Source organism: Martes martes (genome assembly GCF_963455335.1).
Source record: "Martes martes genome assembly, chromosome: 4".
NCBI lineage: Eukaryota > Metazoa > Chordata > Mammalia > Carnivora > Mustelidae > Martes > Martes martes.
In genome coordinates, this window is record NC_137891.1 from 3,385,509 (window position 1) to 3,412,933 (window position 27,425).

General features: G+C 55.1%; 1 protein-coding gene across 1 annotated transcript in view; it reads left to right on the forward strand.

Annotated features, from left to right (window-relative positions):
* The window catches only part of TRAPPC9 (trafficking protein particle complex subunit 9), a 510,796-nt gene that overhangs the window by 131,684 nt on the left and 351,687 nt on the right, over positions 1-27,425 (forward strand). Inside the window, exon 16 of the mRNA XM_080803019.1 lies at positions 6,795-6,947. Within this exon, the coding sequence (XP_080659145.1) occupies positions 6,795-6,947 (153 nt within the window). The remainder of the gene's footprint in view (positions 1-6,794; positions 6,948-27,425) is intronic.

Genomic DNA, 27,425 nt, shown 5'->3' on the forward strand with positions numbered 1-27,425 from the left:
ATAAAGAAATCAAAGGTGCATTTCTGAAAATTGACCTGCAGCCATCTCTCACCGGCTGTTGTCAGGGCTAGACAGGGCAGCGTGTTCGGGTAGGTGGACTCCAGGCTCCACGCGCTCCTGTGTGCTCTTGGGCAGCTGGCCCGAGGGGACGCTAGCAGGACGTGTTGCGAGCGTCGCTGTGTGGGCTCGGGGACACGTGCACGTGAAGGGCGTTGCGCGGTGCCTGCCTCGTGGACGTGCTCGCTCCCCGTCAGCTGCCCTGCAGCTGCTGTGTGCGGGACGGCGGGGAGCTCACACCAGGTGTTCGTTTCCTGCCCCGCCCTCCTTCGGGGGTGCGTCTGTGGGTGCCCCCTGCAGCCCAGCTGAGAGCTCGGCTGACCGTGTCTTGCACGTCTCTCTTACACACCGCTGCCTCCGGACGCCTGTGACACAGCCTTCTTGTGCTCCGCGGCCAGGACCGCGGGGAGCCCTGAGCACGTCTCACAGCTCCTTTGAGCACAGTTGATGTCTCAGCGGCAACACTTTTGAGAAACGAAAGGTCATCGAACAGCCGAGAAGAGTGCTGCAATTAGAGGTTTTCGTTTCGGTTCCGCCCCCCGCCCCGGTGATGAAGTCCTGCCACACGGGACTGCCGGCCGCGAGCCTCCATTCCTCCCTGCAGATCTGGGGCCTCAGCAGGGGTGCGTGCGGCCTCCAGCTTCTAGGCCAGCGAGCCCCAGCTTAGTTGGAAGCCGCCCCGACTTGGGCAGGGCATTAAGTCAGTTTTGAACTTGTTCTGTATGTGATGGGATTATAGACTTTTAAGAAATTTTCAGATTACGAAGAACATCGTCTGTCACCTGCTCTGAGCTTCTGGGGACTTCTCCTCTGCCCCCCACCTTGTTCCTTCCAGGAATGAGAGATCCCACCCAGGCATGTGTCCCTTTATAGGCAGGGAGCGCCTCCTCCTCTCCTGCCCCTTGTCCTCCTCCTCCTCCTAAAGATTTTATTCATTCATTTGAGAGAGAGCAAGTGAGAGAGAGAGAAGGAGCAAGGGAGGGGCAGAGGGGGAAGCAGGCTCCCTGCTGAGCAGGGAGCCTGATAGAGGGCCCAATCCCAGGACCCTGGGATCATGACCTGAGCCGAAGGCGGCCGCGTAAGCTGCTGAGCCCCCTGGGCGCCCCGCAGGGAGCCCTTCTGATTTACCTCTTTTCCCCAGAGCGGCACACGTGCCTGCCCTGGGGACATTCAGAGGCTGTGTGGCCAGTGTTCCAGGGAGAATGGACGGGGAAGGCCGGCAGCCTGGCGTCCTGTCGTTTCCCCAGGCCGCCTCTGCATGCCAGGCCACTGTGCCGAGGCCGGTCTGTCTCAGCGCATCTTGGTGCCGACCCCAGGGTCGTCTCTACCCACCGACGAGGCATCTTGGGATGACGGAGGAGAGCCGTCAGGGGCAGTGCTGGGACTCAGATTCCTATGGGTCTGATCCCGAAACTCACCATTTGACTGTTTTATTTCCCACCATCTCCTGTCAAAGTCTTCTATCCCATCACTGTGATGTGTCCATTGTAGGCAGCCTGCACTCTGCTTGTGAGGCTGGCTCGTTACTGCTCCGGGTGAGCAGTGAGAGGCCGAACGTGTAGTGGAAAGGCCCTGGCCCTGACCTTGGCTCTTTTACCTCTAGCTGTTTGACTAGGGGGAAGTTGTTGAAACTCTCTGAGCTTTAGGTGGCTCTTTCATAACATGGCAGTAACAGAGCCGCAGTCTGAGGTTAGACAGCATGTAGGAGATGGTGGTGGTACTTGTTTTTATAAAGGGACTCCAGGGACGGGAGAGATGTGTCTTGTTCCCTGGACTTCCCCGTCGCTGCCCACAGAGCCTGGCAGCACAGGGAGTGGAAAGCAGGGGCAGAGCTTCTCTCGGGAGCTTGGACCGGCTTCTCCTAAGCCCGGTCCCTTCTTCCTGGGCACCGCGTGGTTCGCACAGAGCAGCAGCGCTGATGCACTGCTTCGAAGAAGTTGACAGGCTGGGGATTGAGTCTGGGGGCTCAGGCACACCCGTGCCCCAGGCGATCGCTGTCCTTGCCATCAATCCACATTATCGCTGGGCCCTGACAGGCGGTCCCGGGAGAAGTAGCTGCCTTGGCTTAGAACCCGGCCTCACTGTCTTGGGGGGGTGGTCAGCGTGCTCAGCCCCGTGTGTGCACTTGCAGACCCCAGGTTCACGGGGCTTCTCCCTATGTTCCACCGGGGCAGTGGGGGTCCCTGGGGGATTTAGACACAACACTGAGAGGTAACCGTGTGTGTGTGTGTGTATACGTTTAGGGAAGTGTAATATATTACCTCATTGTAGAAAATTCAGAAAATAAAAGCAATTTGAAACGACTGTGATCCCAGTACTTGGAGGGGACCCACATTAGCTGTGAGGTAGGCTATACCTATGTATTTTTTCCATGTGAACATTTTTGTGCCGTGAAATCCTGGTGTACATTCAATCTGGTGATCTGCTTTCCTCATGCCACTTTCCCCCCATCTGTTCTAAGTCTAAATCTGAAACGTCTTGGAATACATTTGTCTGTTCCACGTCGAATGCTTCCTCAGCGCCCCCCACGTGCCCGGCGCCAGTCCTCGTGGAGCGGGAAGGATGCTGATGGCAGCCGGCACTGCTGTGGACTTACTGAGTGCCAAGCGCAGGCCTGCAGCCTCCCTGCGACTTACCTGCGTGGAGGGGAGCGAGGCCGGCCCAGCAGGAACAGCTGACACGGCGTGGGGGCCGCGTCTGAGCCAGACCTTGTTCTGGTTGCTTTACTTTCGTTAGCTCATTTCTTCTCCCATGACAACCCATTTTATAGATGAGCACACTGAGGCACGTGCAAGTTTGGTGGCTTACCTAAGGACGCCCAGCTAGAGCCAGGAGTCGAATCCACGCGGTTTTCTCCTAAACTGGGCATTTGTAACCGGGTTGGTGCCCTGCCTTTCCCAGGAGTGGTGAGCTTCAAGGGGTCTGGGCCCTGCCTTGCAGTTGGTGGAGGAGTGAGCTGCTTAACGCAGGCGGTGATGTTCTAATGGAGGTGGGCACTTCAGAGCCCCGGGGAGCCGCGTGGGATGGGAAAGGCATCCCAGCAAAGGAGCCTCGGGATCGGGGGTGAAGGATGAGTCAGAATCGGCCTCGTAGGAAAGTGGGCCAGGAGAGCTCGGCGGGGGAGCAGCATGTGTCGGGGGGTAACTGGGGCTCGGAGGGTGAGGCCAGACGGCTCCAGGCACTCCAGTCCTGTCAGGGCACCGTCCTCTGATTCAGGGAATGCACCCCAGAGCCCTCACCTGGTTCCTGCCCTTGCGGAGGAGACCTGTTCCTGAAACACAGACCTGCTGGGATCTGCCTCAGGGTCCTAGCCAGTATGGGTGCTCCATACCGAGGCCGGCCAGGTCCCGCCGGAGAGGATGGCGAGGCTTTTTAAAGAAGTTAGTGTGTGCTTCAGGACTGGGGGGCTTTGGGGCCTGGCCTTCTAGCAGGTAGGGCCCAAATGACGTTCTGTCCTGGTGTCCCATAGCCTGGCATCTCAAATTCCTTCCATTCTGCAATAATTTACTGGATTGGAAAATAGAGGTAAAGAATATAGTAATTGGGTTAACACACATTTACAGAATGTGAATTACTGGTTTCTTGAGACGATTTGGTCCTCTCAGTGGTTTGGGAGCCAAGGCACTCGCTTCGGTTCTGTGCCAGCCCCAGAACGCAGGTGGCGGGCGGTGTGACTTCCGGGGCTGGCGTGAAGACCAGGGGTCAGAGCGGCTTGTGAAGCTGAGTCCGTGTTTCCCAGCGGAGGTAGAAGAATGCACAGCAGACATAGAGAGTCCGTGCAGACGAAGGCAGGAGGGGAAGGCAGGGCCGGCGGGGGCGCTGTGCACAGCGGCTGTGCCGGCACGGACGGGACAGGTCGGGGGTCACCCGCACAGGCTCCCCCCGACTTTTAAAGATTTTATTTATTGTGGTGCCCGGGTGGCTCAGTGGGTTAAGCCTCTGCCTTCGGCTCAGTTCATGATCCCAGGGTCCTGGGATCGAGCCCCGCATGGGGCTCTCTGCTCAGCGGGGAACCTGCTTCCTCCTCTCTCTCTGCCTGCCTCTCTGCCTGCTTGTGGTCTGTCTGTCAAATAAATAAAATCTTTTAACAAAAAGATTTTATTTATTGATTTATTTTATAGAGAGATTGAGTGCGCATGCACATATGCAGAGGGAGAGGGGGCAGAGGAAGGGGCACAAGCAGACTCCGTGCTGAGCGCAGAGCCCGAGGTGGGTCTCCATCCCATGACCCCGAGATCATGAACCTGAGCTGAAACCCAGAGTCCACGCTTAACCAACTGAGCCCCCCAGTGCCCCTCCCGTTCCCTCTTTCTAACCTGCCTGACTTCTCCCCACCTTCCTGGCCGTATCTGAAAGGCAGTCTCTCTGGCGTGTCGCATCTGTGGCTGCGGGCAGGCCCCCCACTGTCCCGGTCTGTCAGGACTCGCTGCCCCATGTGGTTGTCAGTCTTATGTTCCGGGAGCCCGCGGGCCCTACAGTCATCATCCCTTTCCCAACTACCCATCTTTCCTTGGGTCATTCTGATTCAGGTGGTAACGTGCCTGTACGGGGCCTCTGGACACCGCGTGTGCTGGCGGCGTTGGGGGTACTGTGTTGTTGCCGGTACTTCTGAGCACCCGTCGTGTGCCGGGTCTTGTACTCATGGCTGCGGGAGTGCGATCGCGTACCTCCACCCTCTCGGTTTCCTGTGGGGGTCATAGCCGCTACTCTGCTGGGTTGTGGCGGTGATCGGGCCAGACACCTGCGTGTGGAGAGGGTCAGTCATATTCCGGGTGCGCTGTGAGCCCCTGCGTGAGCGGGGGGCACGACGTGGCTTCTGAGTGCCTCGCGGGGACACCACCCCATCTGCTCCTGCGTGGAGCACTGCTGTCCGAGGGCCCCGGAGAAGCCCTGCGGCCGGTGCTGGAGGGGCCGTGCCAGGACCCAGGGCAGCGAGTGGACTGTGTTCGCAGCACGGCTCGGCCCAGTGTTCTTCAGTGTGCGCGTGCTCACGCGCTCCGTCTCCCGCTGGCTTCTTCCGTGGGTGACTTCTGGGTCCCGGGAGCAGGACGTCGTGTTGCGTCTGCCTTGAGCTGCCTCCGTGCGGGATGAGTGTGGTGGGTCCGGAACCGCCGGTGTGCTCTGGTTCTCGACCGGGGACGAGTGGCTCAATCTCTCGAAGACTTGGCTGCGTTAATCTGACAGAGGACACGTAGCACCGAGAACCGGTTCATAGAAGAGGGAAGCCGAGGGGTGGGCAGCAGCGAGGTGCTCCCGCCTCGGGCCCTGCCGGGTCTACGGGACGAGGGGAAGTACAGAGCCTCGGAGCTGGGCCCTGAGCGGATGACCACGGCAGGGCCTTCTCGTGGACGGAGGGGCCTGGGTGAACGATCTCTTTGCACCGGTCGGCGAGCAGAGGGCCTCACCTCAGGGTGTTGGGGATGGCCCAGCACATGACCTTGACCCCTGACAGTGATAACAGCAGTTTACTCGTCACACATACAGCCCGGGGGAGGAGGACACTGCATGCACCCAGGGCCAAGTGGGGGTTACACTCGGGAACAGGGGGAGGCAGGGGCTGTGGGAGGCAGGCTGTGTAGTCCCAAGGGGGTGGGTGTTCCTGGTTCCTGCGGGAGGATGTCGTTCGCTTGTTTGGGTCAGTCTGTGGCTGGTGGGAACTGAAACTGAGTTTGAGGGTCAGCAGGGACTGGGGCGGGTGGGGGAGATGAGGGACCCAGTCATGCGCGCAGAGTTGGGGGGGGAAGGGGAACCCGGTCATGGGCACAGGGTGGGGGAGATGGGGGACCCAGTCATGGGCGCAGGGTCAGGGCCAGACCCGTGGTGAGGCCGGTGCAGGGCCTCCTGGTTCTACCAGATGCCGAGGTAGCACTCGGTGTCAGGCCTTGATTTCTGGCCCACAGCCGGGCTTGTCTGGCAGGCGTGGGAGCCACGAAGGTGACACAGCTGCTTCCACACGGCACAAATAGGGTCCCCACCCCCACGCTGCCTCCTTGCTGTCTCCCTCCCGCCCCGCCGTGCATTAGCGCCCTTAGCTTTTCAGCGCTTCACACACACGGCTTCGCTTAATCTGTAGCACAGCCCTGTGACGCGGGAGCTGTCGCCCCCTTTCCACACGGAGATGCCTTGGCGTAAAGGAGTCATCACCCTCCGTCTGCTCCAGTCAGTCATAGACGAAAAGGCAGCAGATGCAGGGCTGACTCCGCCACGCGGGTCTCTCCGAGACGGGGGTGGATTTGCGGGGCAGCTCGGAGCCCCCCTGCAGGCTCTGCAGGCCCCGGGCGCGGCTCCCAGTCCCGTGGCTCTGATTTTGAATCCGTGTTTCCTGAAGAGGGTCCTCTGCTGTCTGTGCTTCCCCCACTCGGCGTGGATCTGTTTCTCCTTAAGGAGACAAGCGAGGCCGTCCTGGTGGGGAAGTTCCGGTTAGCCCCGAATCCGTTTATTCCCTTCATGTGAGCAAAGGGTGCGCTGATTTTTTGGCGAGAGGAAGCCCGCAGCAGGAGTGGGGACGAGCTGGCCCCAGGCTCGGTGGTCTGCCCCTCACGCCTCGCTCACAGGCAGCAGCCACTGCCTCGCACCACCCACGAGTCTGGAATCTTCTTGGCACTTTGATGTCTCACGTTGTCCATGGTTTGCCTTTTCCTTTGCTTTGGGGCTGCGTGAGGATTTCCCAGGGGGTTGGTGAGTCGCCTCCTGCCTCAGTCCCACCATCCTCATCACCCCTGTCCTCATCATTGTAGAAAAACTGTACGGCGACTTCTTGAGCTGGAGCCTGGAAGAAACCCTCGCCCAGTTTCCTCTGCAGCCGGGGAAGGTGGCCACTTTCGTGGTCAACATCAAGGTGAAGCTGGATTTCTCGTGCCAGGAGAATCTCCTCCAAGACCTCAGCGACGGTAAGCCCCCCGCCCCCCGCCCCCCAGTCTTAATCAGCAGGTCGTGGCCCCTCCGTGCCTGTGGCTCCCTCCTCCTAACTTGCTTGCCATTCGTTAACTCGAGCTGCCTGAGCCTTCTCCCGGGCACTTAGTCTGCCCACCGAGGTCCTGTATAGACCTGAAAGCAATAAGGGTACTTGCTAGCTAAATCATTTCTTAATTCACACTTTTTATCATCTTGTGCTCAAGTGCCAGGAGGTCGTTTTAAGTTGGTGGAGTGACTGCATTTTTCTTCAGGTATAACTGCTGCGATCTAATTAGCCGTGATGGTGAAGTTCTTCTTCCGAGGCTGTGGTTTCTGTAGGGAGGGGGCATCTGGAGAAAACGGGCATTTATATTCGTTGTAGCATTAGGACTAGCTGGTTAGGAGTAAGATCTACTGGATTAATTGTGTCAGATCGCGAGCGGACGTATGCGTTTGTACGTCTGTTCGGGGGCATCATGGGGTGTATTAGCTCAGGCGGCTGGAACAAGACCCATGTGAGATCGGCCACTAGCCTGTGGCGCCTCCTGTCCTTAAGAGGACAGCAGCCCTGCTGTATTAGGGCCCCACCCACGTGACCTCACTTAACCTCTATCACCTCCTCATAGGCCCTGTCTCCAAATATAGGCACCTTCGGGTTTCGAGGTTCAACACGGGAGTTTTGGGGGCCGCAAGCATTCAGTTGAAGGCTATGGTTTGAGATAGCAGATTCTGCCGTTAGAACTCACTGTGTAACTTTGGGCGAGTGACCTTGACTTCTCTTAGTCTCCTAGTTTATCAAATACTTGTAAGCATCTCCAGGGTTGTCACAAGGACTTATATGCCACCTGCAGCCTGGTACGGGGTCAACGGATGCTAGTTATGGTCCGTCCCCCATCCCCTATCTGTAGCATGACACGACACTTCACTGCCTCATGCTATGAAGCAGGGACTGGCCTGGGCTCTTGGGCCCAGGATGCCTAATGAGGAAGGGTCTGTCTCCTGCAGGACAGTGATGGTAGCAGCTGGTATTTCAGAGGGTACGTAAATCAGCTCACTTAACCCTCACAGCAACCCTAGGAAGTAGGTGCTATTAATGTCTCCACCTTACAAATGCGGAATTAAGGCCTAGAGAGGTTGAGTAATTTTTCAGAGGTCACACAGCTAGGAAGTGGCAGAACTGGGTTATGCATCCAGGCAGCCTGACTCTAGAGTCCGTCCTTGCAACCTTCCTGTGGCCCAGAGGGTCAGCGTGGATGATAAGTCCGGGATTGAGTGCCCCAAGACTCTGGGACGTGACGAGATGCAGCTCCCTTTGCCTGGCGGGGTCCTGTAGGGGCTCCCAGAGTTCCTGTGTGACTCGGGCCTGAACCAGAAAGCTTCCTTGATGAAGAAAAAGCACAGGCCCCTCAGGCCTTGGCCTGCAAGGAATCAGCTGGTACCGAGGCCCAGAGGCCTGGTAGTTATGTTATCTCCGGGGACGAGATGTCTGTCTGTCTGTCTGTCTCTCTCTCTGTGGGAATGGGCCTCTCTCTCCAGTCAGGATCTCACATGTACGTGGGTGCTCAGGGATGAGGCTGTCCCATTGAACTCGAGAGGCACAGCTTAGTTAAGATTCTGTGTTCCCGTGATGGGGACGGTCGTCTTCCCTCTTGCGTCCCTGAGGCGTCTTCAGCCACGTGGGCCACCTGGTCGCTGGAGCACGCCCAGTGGTCCTGGCTGAGGGCCTCTGTACCGGCTCTGCCCTCACCTGAATCTCTCTCCCCCACAATCTGCACCGCCCCCCACCCCGCCACTGTTCAGACGGCCGCCCTGACTGCATCAGCCGGACCAGCACCCCGGCCCTCGTCGCTCTGTGGCACCTGTGTTACTGACTCTGCACGGTTCCTCCAAGTGTCGTGTTGGTTTTTCCTGCCCATCTGCCTCCTTCCTCTAGAGAAGTTCCAGGCAACTGAGACCCCACCTGTCCTCTTCAGCCTCCATTCACGCCGTCTGGGCCGCCACAGAGGAAGCGCTGGTGCGCACTGCGGGTCTGGAGGCCTGAGTGAGCCCCTCCTCCCCCTCCCGCCCGTGGTGCGGGGGCCCGCTCGGAGCAGGGGCACCCTGGGTGTTAGGGCCTCAGCGTGGGGATTCGGGGAGGACACAGACATTTAGTCCATAACACTCGGCATGAAGTTTGCTCCCCTGTGCTCTCTCTAGTGTTTAAGCATAACGAGCCTCCTTGTATAATACTAATATTTGATTAACATTTTTTTGTGTATTATTAACAAAGGCAGAAGAGCAAATTTACTGTTGGACACATAAGAAACTGTGAAAATGTCAGGTGGATTTAACATTATACCAGGGCTTAAAGAGTATTGGATTGGGTGGATTTTTTTCTGTTTATAAACTGCCTGATACCACCAGACTGCATTTTTCTACAAGGAGACGGAGGGTTACAGACAGGTTCTGACTCTTCTTTTTCCCCAGAGACGAGTTTGGCAGAATAAATGGTGCCTGACACCTGTCGAGGAGGTGCTTGATTAGCTCTTGTCCCAGGGCCATGTCTGGGCAAGCAGATGTCCAGCTGAGCCACCCAGCTGTGGGGAGTAAGAACGGGACGCTGACGTGGCTACCTCCCAACAGTGGCCACTCTCCCTGAGAGACGCGACAGGAGGGCTCCTGTACCTGTCCGCCTCGCGGTGGCTCTGTGAGTTCCTGTGCTTGTCGTGGTGCGTGTTTCTGCCTTTCGCTACAGAGCTCTACCCTTCCAAGCTGAAAGCAGAGTTGTAGTCCGGGACTCGTAGTCTGAGAGTACCTTCTCCTGTCCTGTAAAATAAAACCACATCGGAGGGGGCTAGATCACCATCGCTAAGTGTTTTGTAAACGCAAGGCTGGTCTGATTTCCCGTCAGTTAGCTACAGCTCACGTGTGACGCAGAATATGGGGTCGCTCGCTGGATGTCCTCTCTCCTGGCGATGGTTGTTCCCACGGCCAGCTGTAGAACTGGAGGCCCAGGGTCTTAATGTCCACCACCAGGGCGAGTCTCACAGAGGAGAGGAGGTGGGCACCGAGGCCCACAAGGACCTTCCAGAGTCTGGTGAGTGGATGATGCCGTGTCTGTGTAGTTTGGGCTAAGGAGTCAAGAATTCAAGAAACAAAACAGACAAAAAAGAAAACAGAAACTCCTCCAGACTCTCAAATATAGAGAGCACACTGGTGGCCGCCTGAGTGGGTGAGGTGGGCAGAGGGCACCAAGTATGCTGACGGGGACGGGCACCGACTGGCAGGTGGAGGTATTGAGTCACCGTGTCGCATGGCAGAGCTGATGTTACACCATGTGCTGACCACGCTGGCCTAGCGCCAGACAGGCCGTTGTGTGGGCCTGCCCAGAGACAGCCGTAACCGCAGTGGTGGAGGCCTCTGGGGCCCGGGAGGTGACCTACGTGTGGCTCTCAGTGTGACATGGTCAGAAGCCTTCATCCGGGAAGCACTCACTGACCTGGTTTGCCTTCCCAGCGTGGACTCAGATTACCGAAATTGGATGTCAGGTTAAGAATTTAGGACAGTCAGTATAGCCATCTTGAGGACGGGACCCTGGGTTCCGGGTGGGCTGCAGACGCGTAGCAGGGAGGTAATGTGTATGGAGCGGTGTCAGGTGCTGCATGTAAGCCCGGACCGGCCGCTTGACTTGGGTTCTTTCTGCTTAACCTTCCCAGCCGCTCTGGAGAGTAGATGACGGGAGGACGGATGCAGGTGAAAGGAGACGGGCGAGATCCAACAGTGAAATGCCGTGTGCGGTCCTCATCCTATCCTGGGTTCAGTAAAAACCCTCGAAGGAGATTTTTGGGACCTCAACATTCTGGATGGGGCACGGGAGCAACGGCCCTCCTTGGCCGCCACCCTGCACCACTGAGGAAGCGAGGGGCGGGCTCCCACGCTCTCCACGTCCCTGAGGGAGAAGTCCCGGGCTGAGGGCTGGCCGCTCTCTGTTGGGCTTTGCCTCGGGGCGGGAGGGCTGACTTGGGCCTCTTCTGCGTGCCCAGCTGCGGAGTTTTTGGCTTCTGCGGTGTAGGTGTGGGCTCTTCTCCCCTGGACTCCGGAACCTCCGCAGAGGCCCTCTCGGTGGTGGGTGATTGTCTAAGTCAGCGTGCTGGAGGGAGATGGTAGAAAACTTACTCCTCCCTGATGATGATGCCGCTGTCTGCCAAAGTAGTTGTAAACTCCTTTCAGTAATTCCTTTGACAGAGAGAATATTGGTATCGGGAAGCTGTGTACTGATGTGGAAGAGAGCGAGTCATTAATTTTGTGACAATCTGATTCTAGCATCCGGTCTTGAACTAGGGTTCTTGTGTGGAAGAAAGGAGGTACAGTTGTAAGAGAAGAGGGATTGGGTAAAACCTTAGAGTCTGGGCCTTGAAAAAAACAACAGCATGAAATTATGAGGTGTTGGGGCGCCTGGGCAGCTCAGTCGGCTGAGCAGCCAAATCTTGATTTCGCTTGGGGTCCTGAGTTCGAGCCCTGTCTTGGGCTCTGTGCTCAGCAGGGAGTCTGTAGTCTCTGCCCGTCCCCCTGCTTGCACGCTGTCTCTCACAAGAAAAAGTTAATTAATTAAAAACATGGAATTATGGGGCGCCTTGGGTGACTCAGTCGGTGAAGCGCCTGCCTTCAGGTCAGGTCACGATCCCAGGTTTTGGGATCGAGCCCTGTGTCGGGCTCCCTGCTCATTGGGGAGCCTGCCTCTCCCTCTGCCTGCTGCTCCCCCCGCTTGTGCTCTCTCTCTGTGTCAAATAAATAAATACACTCTTAAAAAAAAAAAAAAGAAAAGCCAGGAACTGACTGCCGTGAGGTCAGGGCAGGGCGCGAGCTTCAGGGGAGGGCGGATGCTGTGTTGTGCATGAGGCCAGCAGCAGGCCCCCCGGGGGCAGGCAGGACCCCGTGGCCTGAGCCGAGCGGTGGGTCCAGTGAATCTTCATCCAACGATACACTTTATGCAGCTTGGTCAGTGTTCTGTTTTACCCTAAAATGTTTTTAAAAGAATAAAAACATCAGAAATGTTTTCATAATGCTGCTTTTGCGTGACAGCTTTTTCACGGGACCAGACTGAAAAATTGTTTTTATCCACGAAGTTTCTCACCAAGGTGCTGGCTCGAAGATCATGCCAGGCCGCTGCGTGTGCCTCCCCGGGCCGGGATCCCAATCATCAGCCCCCGTCCGGTGTGGGTGCCCCTTCCTCCCTCCGCACTCGCCCGTCCTGGTTCTGTCCTTTTGTCTGTATTCCAGACTGATGACATTCCTGGCCGTTGGTCCGTGCCTGCTTCTTTAAATGTCGTGTTGTTCTGGATGATCGTAACCGCTCCTGACCTACGATTCCAACTCTGTGCTGCCTGGAGTCTTTATTTCTGCTCCCGAAGTGCACAGCTCTGTTTTCAGCTGGCTTCCTGACATTGTCACCTGGCAGTTCCCACAGCCGCTCATGTGCACCCCACGGGGACCCCGATGCGCCGCAGCCCCCTGCAGAACCTCTTCTCTCCCTTTCCTTCCTCGTGGGCGAGAGCTGCCACTGGGCACTCGGAAGTGGGCTGTTCTGTGACCGCTGAAGCTCCGTCTGCTCCCTACCGTGTCATCTGCGCTCTCTGCTAAACGTCCCTGTGTCCCCCCACCTCTGCCCGGGGACCACTGCAGGAACGTACTGATCTCCCGCCACGGGCCTTGCCTTCTTGAATTCATCCTGGCATGTCTTTGCTTGTTCTTGAAACCAAACGTGCTTCTGACTTTGGAGTGTAATGTCCTACGTAATTTGGTCCCAGCCAGCCCCCTGCCCTCCCGGCCTCCTTCCTGCTGCGGCTCGGTCGCATTTCCTACTTGGGCCGCTCTGAGGGACTGTGTCGAGCGGCTGCCTTTTCCTCCCCTTGCAGCGGCCGGCAGCCTCCGCCCGCTAGCCCAGCTTCGCTCGCTTCCTCTTCGAAGGCCTCCGCTGGCACCTCTGAGTGCTGGTAGTTTCTCCCACACGGCTCCTGCTCCTGCACAGGGCCTGGCTCAGAGAGGACGTCCAGCAAATACTGAAGGAGGGATGACTGGCATGTTGTGAAGCCACATGCAGTGTTCCTGACGCTGAGGTCAGGGAAGGGAGAGCCGTCTGGGTCGGGATGGTCAGACTCTTGGGTGCAGGGCCCTCGAACGGTGCCTCATGGAAGAGGGAGCTCGACATCAGAGGGGAGGGATGGAGGCAGTGGGGTAGAGGACTGGGCGGAGAGAGAGAGGATCTGGGTAGGACGGTGGGGCAGGGGGCTGTGGGAGGCCTGATACTCCGGAGAAGAACTGTGGGCTTTACTGGAAAGTCCTGGTGAGCCTCAGGGAGCTTTTCAGAAGGTTCATGTGATGGAGATTGTGGGTGGATGCACCTGGGTGTGGTAGGTGACAGGTGTAACAGTTCAAGGGGGGAGGCATGTAGGTCTCAAGCAGGAGAGGGCCTGGTTGGCTGGGGAGGAGGGCCTCGTGCGGGAAGGAGACTCCAGTGGCCTGGGCCGGGTCCTTTCCCCACTGGGCGGCCTTCCCTGACAGACGTCCTGTGTTTGCGGCCCGGAGTACGGCAGCCGGCCGGGCAGTTTGGTAAGCTCTGTCAGGATTTATTCCGTTCGCTGTGGAAAAATCCGTATTTTCTTGCCTGAAATGCCTCATGCTTATTATGCGTAAGACCGGCTCTGCCCACGGGAAGGTGGGCACGTTCAGTTCTTGGTCCGCATTTGGAGACTTAAATGAAAAGACCCGTATTTCCAGGGCGCCTGCGTGGCTCCATCCGTGAAGCTCCAGATTCTTGTTTTTAGCTCAGGTCTGGATCTCAGGGTTGTGAGTTCAAGCCGTGCGCACAGCCCACGTGAACAACAGCAAAGCCCCAGCCCTGTGCTTCCGTCTGGCATTTCCTTGTTCTTTGCTCCTTCGCAGTTTCACGATAACGGACACCGCAGCTCGGGATGGCCGCCGGGGCGGAGAGCTGCTGCTGTGCGATAGGCTCCCCCCTTTCCTGCTGGTGCCTCACCCCGGCGCCGGGCTCCGAAGTTGCGCTGGTCCGGGGCTGTGTCCTGCTCTGCTGCTCTCTTTGAAAAGAAATACGAATTCTTGGAAATCTCGGTCTTATTTTTTACAGAGAAATGACTCATCCTGGATTATTCGGAAATCAGAGGTGGTTGCGCCACGTCTCTTTTCTCTGTACGATTCCTAGAGGCCCGAGGCTTTTGCAGATGTGTGTTTTGAGGATGGCCAAGGATTTTACTGAATCGTGGCTTTGCCGAGGCTGGAGAGGACCATGGATGGGGAGAGCTCCGCACACCGAGGGCATGTTATTAAGGCACCGCCTGTTGGTTCTCGCCGCTCTGTTGCTGTACCCCTGAGAGGTGGCACTGCTGTCCCCGGAGGTGGCGTTATGTCTGGCGCCCATGCTCTCCGGCGTCTGTCCTGGCACGGGTCCCCGCTGCTGCAGCTGTGTCCGCACATTCAGTCTTCCTCGCCGTACAGGCTTAAAAGCGAGGCCAGTGTCCTCTGTGTCTCTTAACTCCAGTTCCCAGCGCCGTGCCTGGAGCTCTCCGCTTCCTCTGCCGAGTCGCCCTTGTCCCCTTCAGCCTTGCACACGGAGTTCCTCAGGGCTCCACCCAGGGCCCTCTTGTGTTTTCCGAGTTCCCTCTTTCTTAAGACTCTCTCCTCTGCTCACATGGCTTCAGGAGCCGTGCCACCCAGGCCCGACGTCCTCTCTCTGCTCTTGGTCCGTGTACCTGACCGCGTGTCCGGTGAAGCTCTTCCTCTGGGGCAGGTGAATGTGGGTGGAGGTTTGGCTGGTGGCTGCTCCCCGTCCCCAGCGGTGGTGGGTTTCCATCCACGCGCTCAGACAGTCTTTGCTGCTCCCCACTTGGAGGTTAGAGCTTTGATCTCACAGGGAGAGGGGAGAGGCTGGGACGAGTGCAGGGGCTGGCGTTCCCCTCCCGGCCAGCTCCAAGGAGACACGATTTCGAGATCCTACGGCAGCCCCCTCTTCTCCCCTGTAGCTGCCTGTCAACAGATTCCCGGTTAGTTTTCCCTTTGATTTCCGTTCTTTGATCATTTTGGGAGAAGTTGGTCTTGAGTTTTCTCCAGCTTTTCTCTTCCGGGTGGGGACCGTGCATTTCTCAGTTCTATGCGTCTCCGAGCTGAGCTCAGAGGCCCATCTCCTGGGTGGTAATCAGGCCTGCGGTCATTTCCAGACTGTGTTGGCCCCTGGTCAGATCACATGCCGCTTTTGTGTTGTGTTCAGTGGGTTATCTGCTTCCTGTCTGAAGGGCAAGGTTATGGACGCGCCCAACAGCCTGCCCGAGGTGTTGAGCCATATTGCCCGCCCGCCTGCCTTCTGACTCACAGACCGTAACTTCACAGCTCAGCGGCTCAGCCTGGGAAAGGTCAGCTTGCCTGGCTTCCCCGGGGCTCTCAGGACCACATCTGTGAGTGAGAAAAAGCTTCACAACACCCCGAAGCCGAGTTCTTGCCCCAGATTTCTGTCTAGTAACCCGTGGGAGTACCCGTATCCCCGGGCCACTGTTCACCCTGCAGGTGGGACGGCTGACTCAGTTCTTGGATGTGAATTCAGGCGGGAAGATCACTTCCTAAACCACCAGGATAGAACCATAACCCAGCGGGCTGTCAGTCCTCCGCAACAGGTGATCCTTTGCTGTCCCTGGAGCCGAAGCCGTTGATCTCCCTGCTCTCATTACTGCCTTCCCAGCCACGCTGGTGGGGATTCGCGGGCAAGCAGATTAGGTAGGTGTTCAGTAGAGGGATTCAGGAGGTTTTCTTTTTCCGAAGAGAAAGGGGTGATTTTCATGGATCACTGCAGGCTGGTTTGCTGTGAGCTTGTCTCTTGAGTATTGCCAGCCCTTCTCGTTAGCCCTTCCCGCTGCTGTAGGGTTCTGGTCGGTCTCCTGGCTGCTCACCGTGCTCCCTGGTCCTTCCTAGAGCAGAACCTGACTGTGTCATCCTGTCGGACCACTTCCCAGGGCTCGGCACAGACTCTGGATCAAGGCCCCGGCGCGGCTCACATGGTCCGGCCTTCGTGGCTGGTTCACCCTCCACGGAGCCTCTTCTCTTGCTGAGCTCGTGTTTCAGAAACACGAAATCACTAGTGTCTGTCTGACCTGCTGAGCTCTCTCAGGCTTACAGTCTGGGGGCGGCCGGTGGCTCTCAGACTTGGCTGCGCTGTGGAATCACGGGAGATTCTTTACGACCTCTTCCTGGTCCCCAACACCCCCCGCCCCCCCGCCCCACGGTGGTTTGCTGGGCGTGGTGTGACCTGGGCCCGTGGGGTTTTTAAAGTGCACCTGATGATTCCTGCCTGTGGCCACGAGGGGCAGCCACTGAGAAGGGACTGTCTTCCGTCTTGCTGGAAAGCTCCGTCCTTGTCTCAGGCCAGTGGTTCTGGATTCGGAATTTGGGCCGCTGTCGGCAGACAGAGCTGGACCTCACTATCCATTTCCTGCTTGGGGAAGCCTCCTCCCTAGACCGGTGTTGAGGCTTTTCCACCTGTTCTGTCCTTGCATCTCCCACGTGTATTTTAGATTCAGTTTGTCCGAACCTCCAAGTCGTCTGTGAGAATGCTGCAGGGTCCGTGTTGACCTGCCCATCAATTTGGGGAAAAATCGGCATTTTTGTGGGAGTCTTCATATCTGTCAGTATTGTCCACTTGTCATCGCGATGGTCTTTCATAACATACTTTAATTTTCTCTGTAAAGGTCTTAAGGTGTTTTACTGGATTTATTCCCAGGTACCTTACTTTTGTTATAAAGGTATTTGAGCCTTTTTTTTTTTTAAGATTTTATTTATTTATTTGACAGACGGAGATCACAAGTGCGCAGAGAGGCAGGCAGAGGCAGAGAGAGGAGGAAACAGGCTCCCTGCCGAGCAGAGAGCCCGATGCGGGACTCAATCCCAGGACCCTGAGATCATGACCTGAGCCAAAGGCAGAGGCTTAACCCACTGAGCCACCCAGGTGCCCGGTATTTGAGTCTTTTTACAGAAATGCGACTTACGTGAAGTAATGGGCACAGATGTTACATACACAGCTGGATGAGTTTGTATTTTTTAAGTTATTTTTTAGATTTTATTTATTTTAGAGAGAGAGAGAGTTGGGAAGTGGGGAGGAGGTGAGGGAGAGGGAATCCCAAGCAGACTCCATGCTGAGCACAGAGCCTGGCGGGTCTCGATCTCACAACCCTGAGATCAGGACCTGAGCCTGAATCAGGAGTCAGACCCTTACCTGACTGAGGTGCCCGGTGCCCTGGGTGAATTTCTAGTTTTAGGCTCCTTTATCCTTGCGACCAGTGCCCAGAACTGGGTGGGTACCTTGTACCTCTCCGGTTTCCCCGAGTCTTGTCACCAGTGAGGACTCCGTACAGAGATGACCTGAACTGTGGCTTCCGTCATCGGACAGTAGCTTTGCCTGCTCTTGACTCAGGGAAGAGGTACAGCTGGTGCACACTCCCGTGTGTCCCGTTCTTTCTTCCGTGCACAGCACAGTCATCTAGTCCCGGAGGCAGAACTTTCATGTTCCTACTTGACGTTATGTCCGAGAGTCACACGTGCTGTCACGTGTTGCGTCTGCTCCTCTTTATTGCTAGGTGCTGTTTCACGGTGTTAAAGTACCGTAGTCCATCCGCTCGTGCTGGGCGTTGGGGTTCTTCCCAGCTTTTGGCCATTTTGAACCACTGGAATTTTTCCGGCACAGGCATTTGGTGGACGTGAACCCACACACGCCTCTGAGTGGTTCCGCTGGATCGCGGCTCACACGTCTGTCTGGCGTGAATAGATGTTTAGCCGTCTGGATTCTCGGGGTGCTTGTTTGGATTCACACACACCATCTGCGTGGGAGTTCTGCTGCTCCAGACCCTTGCCCACCACTTGGAATCGTAGGTCTTTTAAATTTTAGCTCTTCTGGCCCATGGGTGGTAGCATATCATTCTGGTTTTAATTTGCCTTTCCCTGGTAACTACTGATGTTGCCCAGTAAGAACAAGACTGTGTTCTAACAGACACGTCCCACGATTGTACATCCAAATGATAAGAAAGCACGTGAAAGGTGTACAGTTACCGGTTTTAATCTTTTGCAGCTTTTTTGAGATAAAATTGACACATGACACTCTGAGTTGCCGTGTGCTGATTTGATTCACTCCAAAATGATGACCACCCGTCGCTTTAGCCGACCTCTCTGTCACACCCATAGTTTCTTTTTTGTGGTGAGAACATTTTCCTAAGTTTTTATCTAAATGCCAGTTAACACACAGTGTAATTCATTTCAGGTGTACAATACAGTGATTCAGCACTCCCATATAACAGTGCTCATCACAAGTGCCCTCCTAATGCCCCATCACCCGTTGCCCCCACCCCCACCGCTGCGCTGGTAACCACCAGTCTGCTCTGTATTGTCAAGAGTCTGTTTCTTGGTTTGCCGCTCTGTTTCCCCCTCCCCACCATGGGCTCATTTGTTTCTTAAATACCGCATATGAGTGAAATCATATGGTATTTGTCTTCCTCCGATGGACTGATTCACTCAGCGTCATACCCTCTGGTTCCATCCACATCATTGCAAATGACAAGGTTTTATTCTTTTTAATGGCGGAGTCATATCCTGTTGTACTTGCCACATCTCGATGTGTTGTCGGTTGGTGGACACTTGGACTCTTTGCCTAAAGTGGCTATTGTTCACAATGCTGCTGTAAACACTGCGGTGCAGGTATCCTTTGAATCAGTATTTTTGTATGCTTTCAGTAAATTCTTAGGAGTATAAATGCTGGGTCGTAGGGTAGCTCTGTTTTTAACTTTTTGAGGAACCTCCATACTGTTTTCCAGAGTGGCCGCACCAGCTTGCATTCCCACGTGGTGAGAACATTGAAGATCTACTCTTGTAGCCATTTTATGTAATATGCAATAGTGTAATAAACATAATCTAGTGCTGTGCCCTGGATCACCAGAATGTATTCATTTTCTAATTGAAAATTTGTATCCTTTGACCGTTTCCCCACGTCTAAGCCCCTGATAACCATCCGTCTCTATTCCTGTGAATTTGGCTCTTTTGGATCCACATATAAGCGACGTTCAGTATTTCTTTCTTGGACTTATTTCCCTTAGCATAATGCTCTCAGGGTCCATCCGTATCGTTGCAGACGGCAAGCGCTCCTTCCTTCTTGTGGGATAACGTTGGGTTGTGTATACACCACATCTTCTGTACCCCTTTCCTCTGTCGATGGATATGTAAGCAGCTTTTGTGCCTTGGCTGTAATGTCACTGTGAGCACGGGAGTCCGATACCTCCTTGAGATCGATGTTCATTTCCTTGGGGCATATACTCGGAAGTGGGCTGCTGGACCAGAAGGCAGTCCTGCATTTCTGAGGCGTCTCCACACTGTTCTCCGCAGTGGCTGCACCAACTTGCATTCCCACCAGCAGCGCCCCAGGGCTTCCTTTTCTGCACATCCTCGCCAACCTGGACCGCTTTTTCGATGCCTGCCGTAAGGGGCGCGAGGCGATGGCTCGTTGGGGTTTGATTTGCACCTGCTGCCGTTGCAGCTGTTCCTGTGGAGACGCCGTCCTTCTCACGTTCCGGTTGCTGGTTTGTCACCGAGCCGCGTGCATTCTTTCTATATTCTGGTACTAACCCCTAACCAGATGGATGGGCAGGAGTTTTCTCCCGTTCTGTAGGTTGCCGTTTCATTTTGTTGATTGTTTCTTTGGCTGCGCAGGAGCTCGGCTTGTAGCCCCACTTGCTGATTCTTGCTTCCGTTGCTTGTGCTTCTGGCGTCCTGGCAAAGAATTGCTGCCAAGACCCATGCCGAGGGGGTTTCCCCTGCGTTTTCTTCCGGGTGTTTCATTGTTGACGTTCCTGCGTTTAAGCCTTCACGTTTTGAGTTAGTTTTTGTGAGTGGCGTCCGGTGCGGCTGCAGTCGCGCTCGTCTGCACGTGGTTTCCCACTTTCCCCAGCGCCACTAACCTGGGAGACTGTCCTTCCCCGCTGAGCATTTCAGGCTCTCCTGACGCATGTTAGTTGACAGTGTATGTGGGAGTTTATATCTGGGCGCTCTGCTCTGTTTCATTGGTATGTGTGTCTGTTTTCATGCCGGTGCCCTAGTGTTTTGACTACAACTTTGTAGTATAGCTGGGAACGGGGACATGTGGCGCCTCTGATTTTGTTCTTCTCTGCCCTCAACCCCCCAGGGTTGCTTTGTCTACTCCGTCCTTTGTGGCTACATAAATATTTCAGGATGGCTTGTTCTTTTTCTGTGAAAAACGTATTGGAACTTTGATAGGGACTGTACTGAATCTGTAGATGGCTTAGGGTATTATGGACACTTTTCACAAATTCTTCCAATCCAGGGACGGGGGCTGTCTCCATGTACTTGTATCATCAGCTTCTTTCATTGAGGTCTTAATGGTTTCCACTGTTTAGATCTTTTACTTTCTTGGTTAAATTTATCCCCACGTGTTTTATTATTTTTGATTTTGGCAAATGCTTTTTCTGCATCTCCTGGGATGATACGGATGATAGCCCTCATTCTGTGTAGTGTGGCGAATCGCATGTATTCACTGTGTACATTGCACTGTCTTACGTCCCAGGGAGAGATCCCCTTGATCTGGTGTGTAATCCTTTTAATGTGCTGTTGGGTTTGGTTTGCTGATGTTTTATTGAGGATTTTTGCATCTATATGCCACAGGGATATTGATCTGAAGCCTTCTGATAGTGTCTTTCCCTGACTTTGGTGTCCGGCCGGGTAATAGTGCCGGCCTTGCAAAATGAGCTTGGGAGTGTTCTCTTGAGTTTTTTGGGAGAGTTTGAGAAGAATTGGCATTAATTCTTTAAATGTTTGGTGGAATTCACCAGTAAAACAATTTTAGTTACCCGTTTTAACCTAGTTTTTAAAAAGGATTTTATTTATTTATTTATTTATTTATTTATGTTTTTTTCTTTTGCTGGTGTTTATTTTTTTAATTTAATTTAATTTTTTCGGTGTTCCAAGATTCATTGTTTATGTACCACACCCAGTGCTCCATGCAGTCCGTGCCCTCCTTAATACCCACCACCAGGCTCCCCCAACCCCCCACCCCTCTCCCCTCCAAAACCCTCAGTTTGTTTCTCAGAGTCCACAGTCTCTCATGGTTCGTCTCCCCCTCCGATTTCCACCAACTCCCTTCTCCTCTCCTTCTCCCAGTGTCCTCTGTGTTATTCCTTATGCTCCACAAGTAGGTGAAACCCTATGATAATTGACTCTCTCTGCTTGCGCAGGAGCACAGGGAGGGGCAGGAGGAGAGGGAGGGAGAGAAGCTCAAGTCAACTCCACACGAGCACAGCCTGACACTGGGCTCGATCTCATGAACCTGAGATCATGACCAGAGACGAAATCAAGGCTTGGATGCTTAACTGCCTAAGCCACCCAGGCGCCCGTGAGCTAATTTCTATGTGTAGTGTTGTGATACACATTAGATGCTCATAAATACTGGATAAGGGAGTGGACATGATAGCATATTTGAAGTATGTCCTCGTCCTCGGAGTAACTAATACTCCATTCTAACCAGGTGAGAGGACGGACACGATCTCATCCGTGGTTTCCAGGAAGTGCGGTGGGGTTGAGCGAAGTAAGCGACCACTGTGCACCTTTCCCCTTACACGTGTTCATGGGGTACCCATTTCCTCCCTGTACCGTCCTGCTCTGGCGGTTGTCCTGAGGGGTAAACTGACACCCAGTCCCCACCCCACGGAGCTCGGAGTCCCGGGCGGCACTGTCCCACCGAATGCTCTGTGATGGGACTGTGTCCTCGTCTGATCTGTCCTGCAGAGTAGCCACGAGCCACACGCGGCTTTGATCCTTTGTGACGTGGATGGTACATCTGAAGACCTGAAGTGTTATTTGATTTCAAATACTTCAAAGGCCTGTTGTCTAGTGGCTACTCTTAGTACAAGTCTAGTGAGAGAAACCAGCAAGTTCACAAATGAATGAAAAACTGCAACTTTGCTAAATGCTAGGTAGGAAAGGTGACGGTGCTCTGCCCGTGTCTTTGGGGAGGACCCAGTTTAAGGGGTCAGGGAAGGTTTTGCTTTGAGAGTGATGATGGAGGTAAGGTTTAGACAAAGGGCAGGACTGTAGCAGGTAAAAGAGGGTGGGATGCGGAAAACAGTTTTTCACACTTGGGTGAAAACCCTGTGGCGGAAAGAGCCAAGCAGGTTCCGGGAACTTATATTTGTGAACAGCATGAGAGTGTGTGTGTGTGTGTGTGTGTGAGTGTGAGTGGGGGACACATGCACGGCTAGTCCTTGAGGGACCTTGCCCACAGGTATTAACGCTAATTTGCTGGGGAAGAAGGGTTTTGTGGGATGCTTTGGGTGTACGTTTTCTTCGGATAGCTTCGTAAATTAACGTTCCGACTGGAAGCCATCGGAGGTATAGTTTCTGTGCTTTGGCTGGCTTGACAAATGGAGAAGTAAGGACACCCGCCCCCTCTCTCGTAGGGAGGCTCCATGCTTATGGGCGGCCGTGAAGACCGCACAGACATCCATGTGCTACTTTGAATTTCTTGTTTCCGGGGAGAACAGGCACATGTCATGATTTGCCTTGGGACAGCACCGCTCTCCCTTTACCACCTCGTGAGAAGGCATTCTGCGTCCAGTCTCGAATGGGCAGTACTCTGCTTTTCTTTCCCTGATTTTTATCCTAAAATAACATATGCTCATTGAGTGATCTTTGGATTGCTCATGCAGCGGTCTTTGGAAAAAAGATGTTCATTTGTGTTTGTCTTAAAGCAGAAACGGAACAACACGTGTAGACAGGCTCTCAGACAGACCTGGCAGAGAAGAGCTCTTCGTCCCCCGTTGACAAGTGATGCTGGAGGGCTTGCCCAGGGCCGGGGCAGGGATTGGGAGTGCCATGGCTTCGTTCCATGCCCAGACCCCTTTCAGCCATCGGCTCCGGGCAGCCCCGGGGAATACCCTGCGATTCGAATCCAGGTCCTCCTATCGCTTGGTCCTTTGGGACTACCTTCCTCTGCGAGCGCTAGGAGAAGGCCTGGGCCAAGGGGAGCCGGGGGCCATGGGTGATGCCACCGCTGCTTCGAGGAGAGAGAAGGGTGACAGTAACTTCTGCTGTCACGGGTGGGGGCAGGGCCACTACACTCCATTCAGTCGTCCCCGAGGTCCTGGCCAAGAAGTCTCCTATTTCCAGGCCGGCCCAGCGCGGCGACCAGCAGCCCCTGCTCTTCAACCCATCCTGGCTTTTTCTTCTTTTCTTTTTCTTCTTCTTGTTTTTTACTCTATTTTATTTTATTTTTTTTCCTGAAATTTGCCTTTGGATGATTGTTCCTCCCTGATGTCCTTCATCCACAGAATCCTTCGCTGGTTACGCTCGTGTTGTTGGATTGCAGCTTGGGCCGCCACGTCACATAGCTTTAGGGGGCCTGCGTGTCCCTGTCCATCTGAGTGACGGCCCTGGTGGTTGGCCCTGAAGCCCCGTGTGCCGGGCAGCGGGCTGAGGGCTCAACTGAGGAGATGACGGGGTGCTTGTGCTCACCCAGCAGGTCTGCCGATCCGCCGTGCGCTGGGTGCTGTGACCGACGGTTCAGGTACTGGTGAAAGAGGCACAGTTGCTCCCCCGGTGCTTCCGGCTGGGAGAGCAGTCCGTGCAGGGCACTGTTGCCCGTGCCAGGGCCCGTGCGTTCTGACCAGAGAGCTGCCCGTCTTCGTCAGTGGGGTGCAGGGGCAGCTGACAGCTGGGAAGTGTCGACTTCTCTAGAAGGTGTCCAGAGAAGAGAAGTCCGCACTCGCGGGCACACACGTCCGGGCCCCGTCTCCAGCAGCCACGAGTGTCCTCGTGGGCTGAGTGTCCCCTGCTTCAGTCTCCCCAACTAACCGTCTATAGAGGACACGACTCTGTAGTATCCTGATGTCAACAGACCTGTTACCTGGTTTTGAAATCCGCTCCAGTAGGTCTAGATGGCTCTTCCGGCTCGTGGTTCTGTTTGGGTGTTGTGAGGAGGCCGTGCTGCAGCGTGGATTTCACACTTGCATCTCGAGGGACAGACGGACGCCATCCAGTGCGGACTGTGCCTCGTGTGCCGCAGGACGGAGCCACACTGTGGGCCCCTTGGTTGTCTGTGGTTCCGGCTCTCGCACGTGCTCTGGGATGAGCGCTCTGTGGCCCTGTCTCCTGGTCTGAGCAGTCATGCCACGCTCTTTCCCACACCGTCTACTCGTTTCTGATGGTCTCTAATTCCTTGTTCTTTTGGGTCCTTCTGATTAGTCACAAAGTTAACAGCTCATTGACAACCTCCTTGGAAAATCAAACGTGCACTTACCAAATGACCCAGCCGCTTTACTCCTGGATATTTAACCCAGAGAAGTGAAAGCGCATGTCCGTCCCATGACTCGTACAGAGGGGTTCAGAGCAGCTTTATTTGCAATAATCAAAGGTCTGAAGCAGTCTCAGTGTTTATCCATTCACCTGTTTATGGACACGCTGTCAGAGCCATCACTGGAATTGTGTTCGGTTAAAAGTTGTGCCGCGCGGATACGCGAGGTGTGTTAGAGTTAGCCCCAGATGGGCAGCCGAGCGGTAGAAGCCTGACAGAGAAGAGGGTGTGAGGGGTCCGGTGCCATCGGAATCAACGCCCAGAAGATGCGAACTCCTCTGTGGTAACAACAGTGCTAACCTGGGGCTGGGAGGAGGCTTGGGGAGGACGGCAGTGGGCGGGGGCACAAGGACGAACAGGGAAGCTTGCCGGTGGCGGGTACGTTCACTGTCTCCATCACTGACTGTCTGGGGAAGGTCTTGCACACTTTCAGCTTCTGACATCTCTGTAAGGATGGTAAGAGGAAAAGGAGAGGGGCAGAGCCGCAGACCGCCCAGCGAGGGCGTTCACAGGGATCACCTGGGCTGTGGGAGGAGCCAGGCTGTCCCTTTCCAGGAACACGAGTGTGGTCCTGGATGCAGGTGGGTGGAGGAAACAGTGAGATGGGCTGGTCCCCCCCTCTCCTCTGGTTGCCTCTCTGCTCCCCTGGGGTTGGCCTCTCAGCGGGGAGGGGGTGGGGGAGTGGGTGGTAGTGACTTGTGAGGAGAGGGGAGACTTACTCCGGATACTGTAGGACGCTCAGCGGCGGTGAGGACGGGCCCGGGGTGTGGTTGTGTGTCTGAAAACAGCTTGCTTGGCACCGTGCGCGGTTTCCCCCGTCAACCTTGGGCTTCCGGTGCCGCTGTGGAGAAGGGAGATGGGCTTAGCCTGGAGTGGGGTCTTGCCAGGTGAGTTCAAGGGAAGAACCGGCAGGGGAACGGTAGATGCTTTCCAGGGAGGGGTGGGAGGCGCACGTGAGGCGTCACCAGCTGTGGCCCAACCAGCAGACTCTGGCCTGCTGCCTGACTTGGGAGCGCAGCCAACCATGGCCCCCCGACCCCTTGCCCTGTGCGTTCAAGGATGTCAGCTGCTGCCGGTGCCCCCAGCAGAGACTTGCAGCTCACAAAGCTGAAAATATTGACATCTGATCGTTTGGAGAAGACGTTTCATGACCTTTGCTTTGACTGTGGAATCGAAGGCTGGAGAAGGAAGAGCGGGGCCCTGGGGGGCGACGGGTGGAGGAAAAGTGCAGGGAGTAGATGGGAGTTTTCAGAGGTCGGAACAGGCTTTGTGGTGGCGGTCAGGGGACAAATGAACATCACTTGGTGCATGGAAAGCACAGAGCGTAGTTTCTGCCGAGGAACTCGCATCCGTGGGCCTAGGAAAACAAGGAGAACCACCCCCACCCACGCTCCGTGGGGAGTTACTAGCCATCCCCGCACATGCCGTTTGGGTCCTCGAAGGCACAGGCCTGGAGTGGGGCCTCCAACAGGGGGAGACGAGACCCCCGTCAAAGCAGGGCTGCTGGGGGAGCGAGGACTGCTTTGTCTGGACGGAAGATGAAGGCCCCTGTTACCGCATGAATTTTCTTTCCTAAGCCTGTCCTAGAGTTTCTGAGTGAATGAACCCCCTGCTTTCCCTGTGGAAATGGAAGACGAGTATTGGCTAATTTCTGAGCCAAATGCTTCTACTCATTTGGTTTTCTTCAGGATATTTTATGATAACCAGATACCAGATGGGCTTGTTTTTTTTTTTTTTTTCCCTTTGGCACCCATGGATTTTAAGAATAAATGAAAATGCATCTTCAAAATATATTCTACCTGGAATAGCATACTGACAAACCCCTACTAGGAGATCATTGTCTCTTTTTGCTTTTGCAAATGTATTTTATTCTAGTTACCTCTCATTCCAATTCATGTAACTCATCATGGGAGAATTTATGCTGGCCTCGAACACCGGGTTCTTTTGAGAGTGTGTGGAAATGAGCACATGCCTTTAGTAGGTCCACCGGTGGAGGGGGACACTAAGCTGTCGTGAGGCTCCTTGTGATGGGTTTAGGGCCACGTGGCTTAGGGGATGGTCCGTGGTCGGCCACACAGCAGCCTGGCTGGTGACGGGTCACAGACGCTCACGGGGGGGTGGAACGGTGTTGTTGAAGTTTTGCTGGGGAGTCCCTGAAGCGACGACAGTCCTGCGTCCACTTCGGGTGAGCTGGGCAGTGTTATCAAGTGACCTCCTCAGCTGCCTCAGCTTGGTCTCCGGAGTCGAGAAAAACCGTGCTCCCGGCAGGGAGTGGGGGACTGTTCGATGGCGTGTGCTGGGGCCCCGGGCCATGCCCAGCACACGTAAACGCTGCCACTGACCCCCCCCCCGCCCCCGCAGCTGTCTGTTGTGACTGCCATTTCTTTGGCTGCACGGTCCTGCTCTGAGCTGTCAACCTTTCAAGTTGTCACCGTGGTTATGACACAGCTGCATCCAGGAGCCTGTTATTTTAGCATACAAAATTGTATTTCTGAATTGCCCACAGAGATGCTCTTAATAGAAAAATCGCGCACTAGAAACAGAAACCGCGCCGCTCCCTCCAGCTCCGCTCACTCGTTGTGATCTCGCAGCCTCGTCCCATTCTTAAATACCCCGAGAAATCCGCTCCATGCGGGTCCTCCCACTAGGCTGCCTTCATCTGTTTGTAACTTTTTTGGTCTTGTCTCCCATTAATTGTCATTCCAATCTGTTCTCTGTTCTATTTGTGATGGCCTGTGTTGGCAGAGAAATTGCCCGAGTGATGGAGCACAATTTCCTCTCCTGCAGCCCAGCCCAGCTGGAGAGCCGCTCGTCCGCGGCCACGGGGCGGGATTTGCTCCTGGCGCACCAGGCTTGCTCGGCTCCTGCCTTACACCTTGTGCGGCTTCTCCTCTCGGCCCCATCCTTGTCTGGGCTGAGGGCTTGTCTTCCGACCTTTCAGAGGCTCCCGTCTGTCTCCACTCATATTTACCCGTTATCTTTTTCATTCTCGGTTGGTTGGAGGGCAGGATAGTCTATAAAGAAGTTGTAGAGAGACTTTTGTAGTCTTTTTCTGAGCTTGAAGATTATAGGTTTCTGAGGTTTCTTTGAAGTT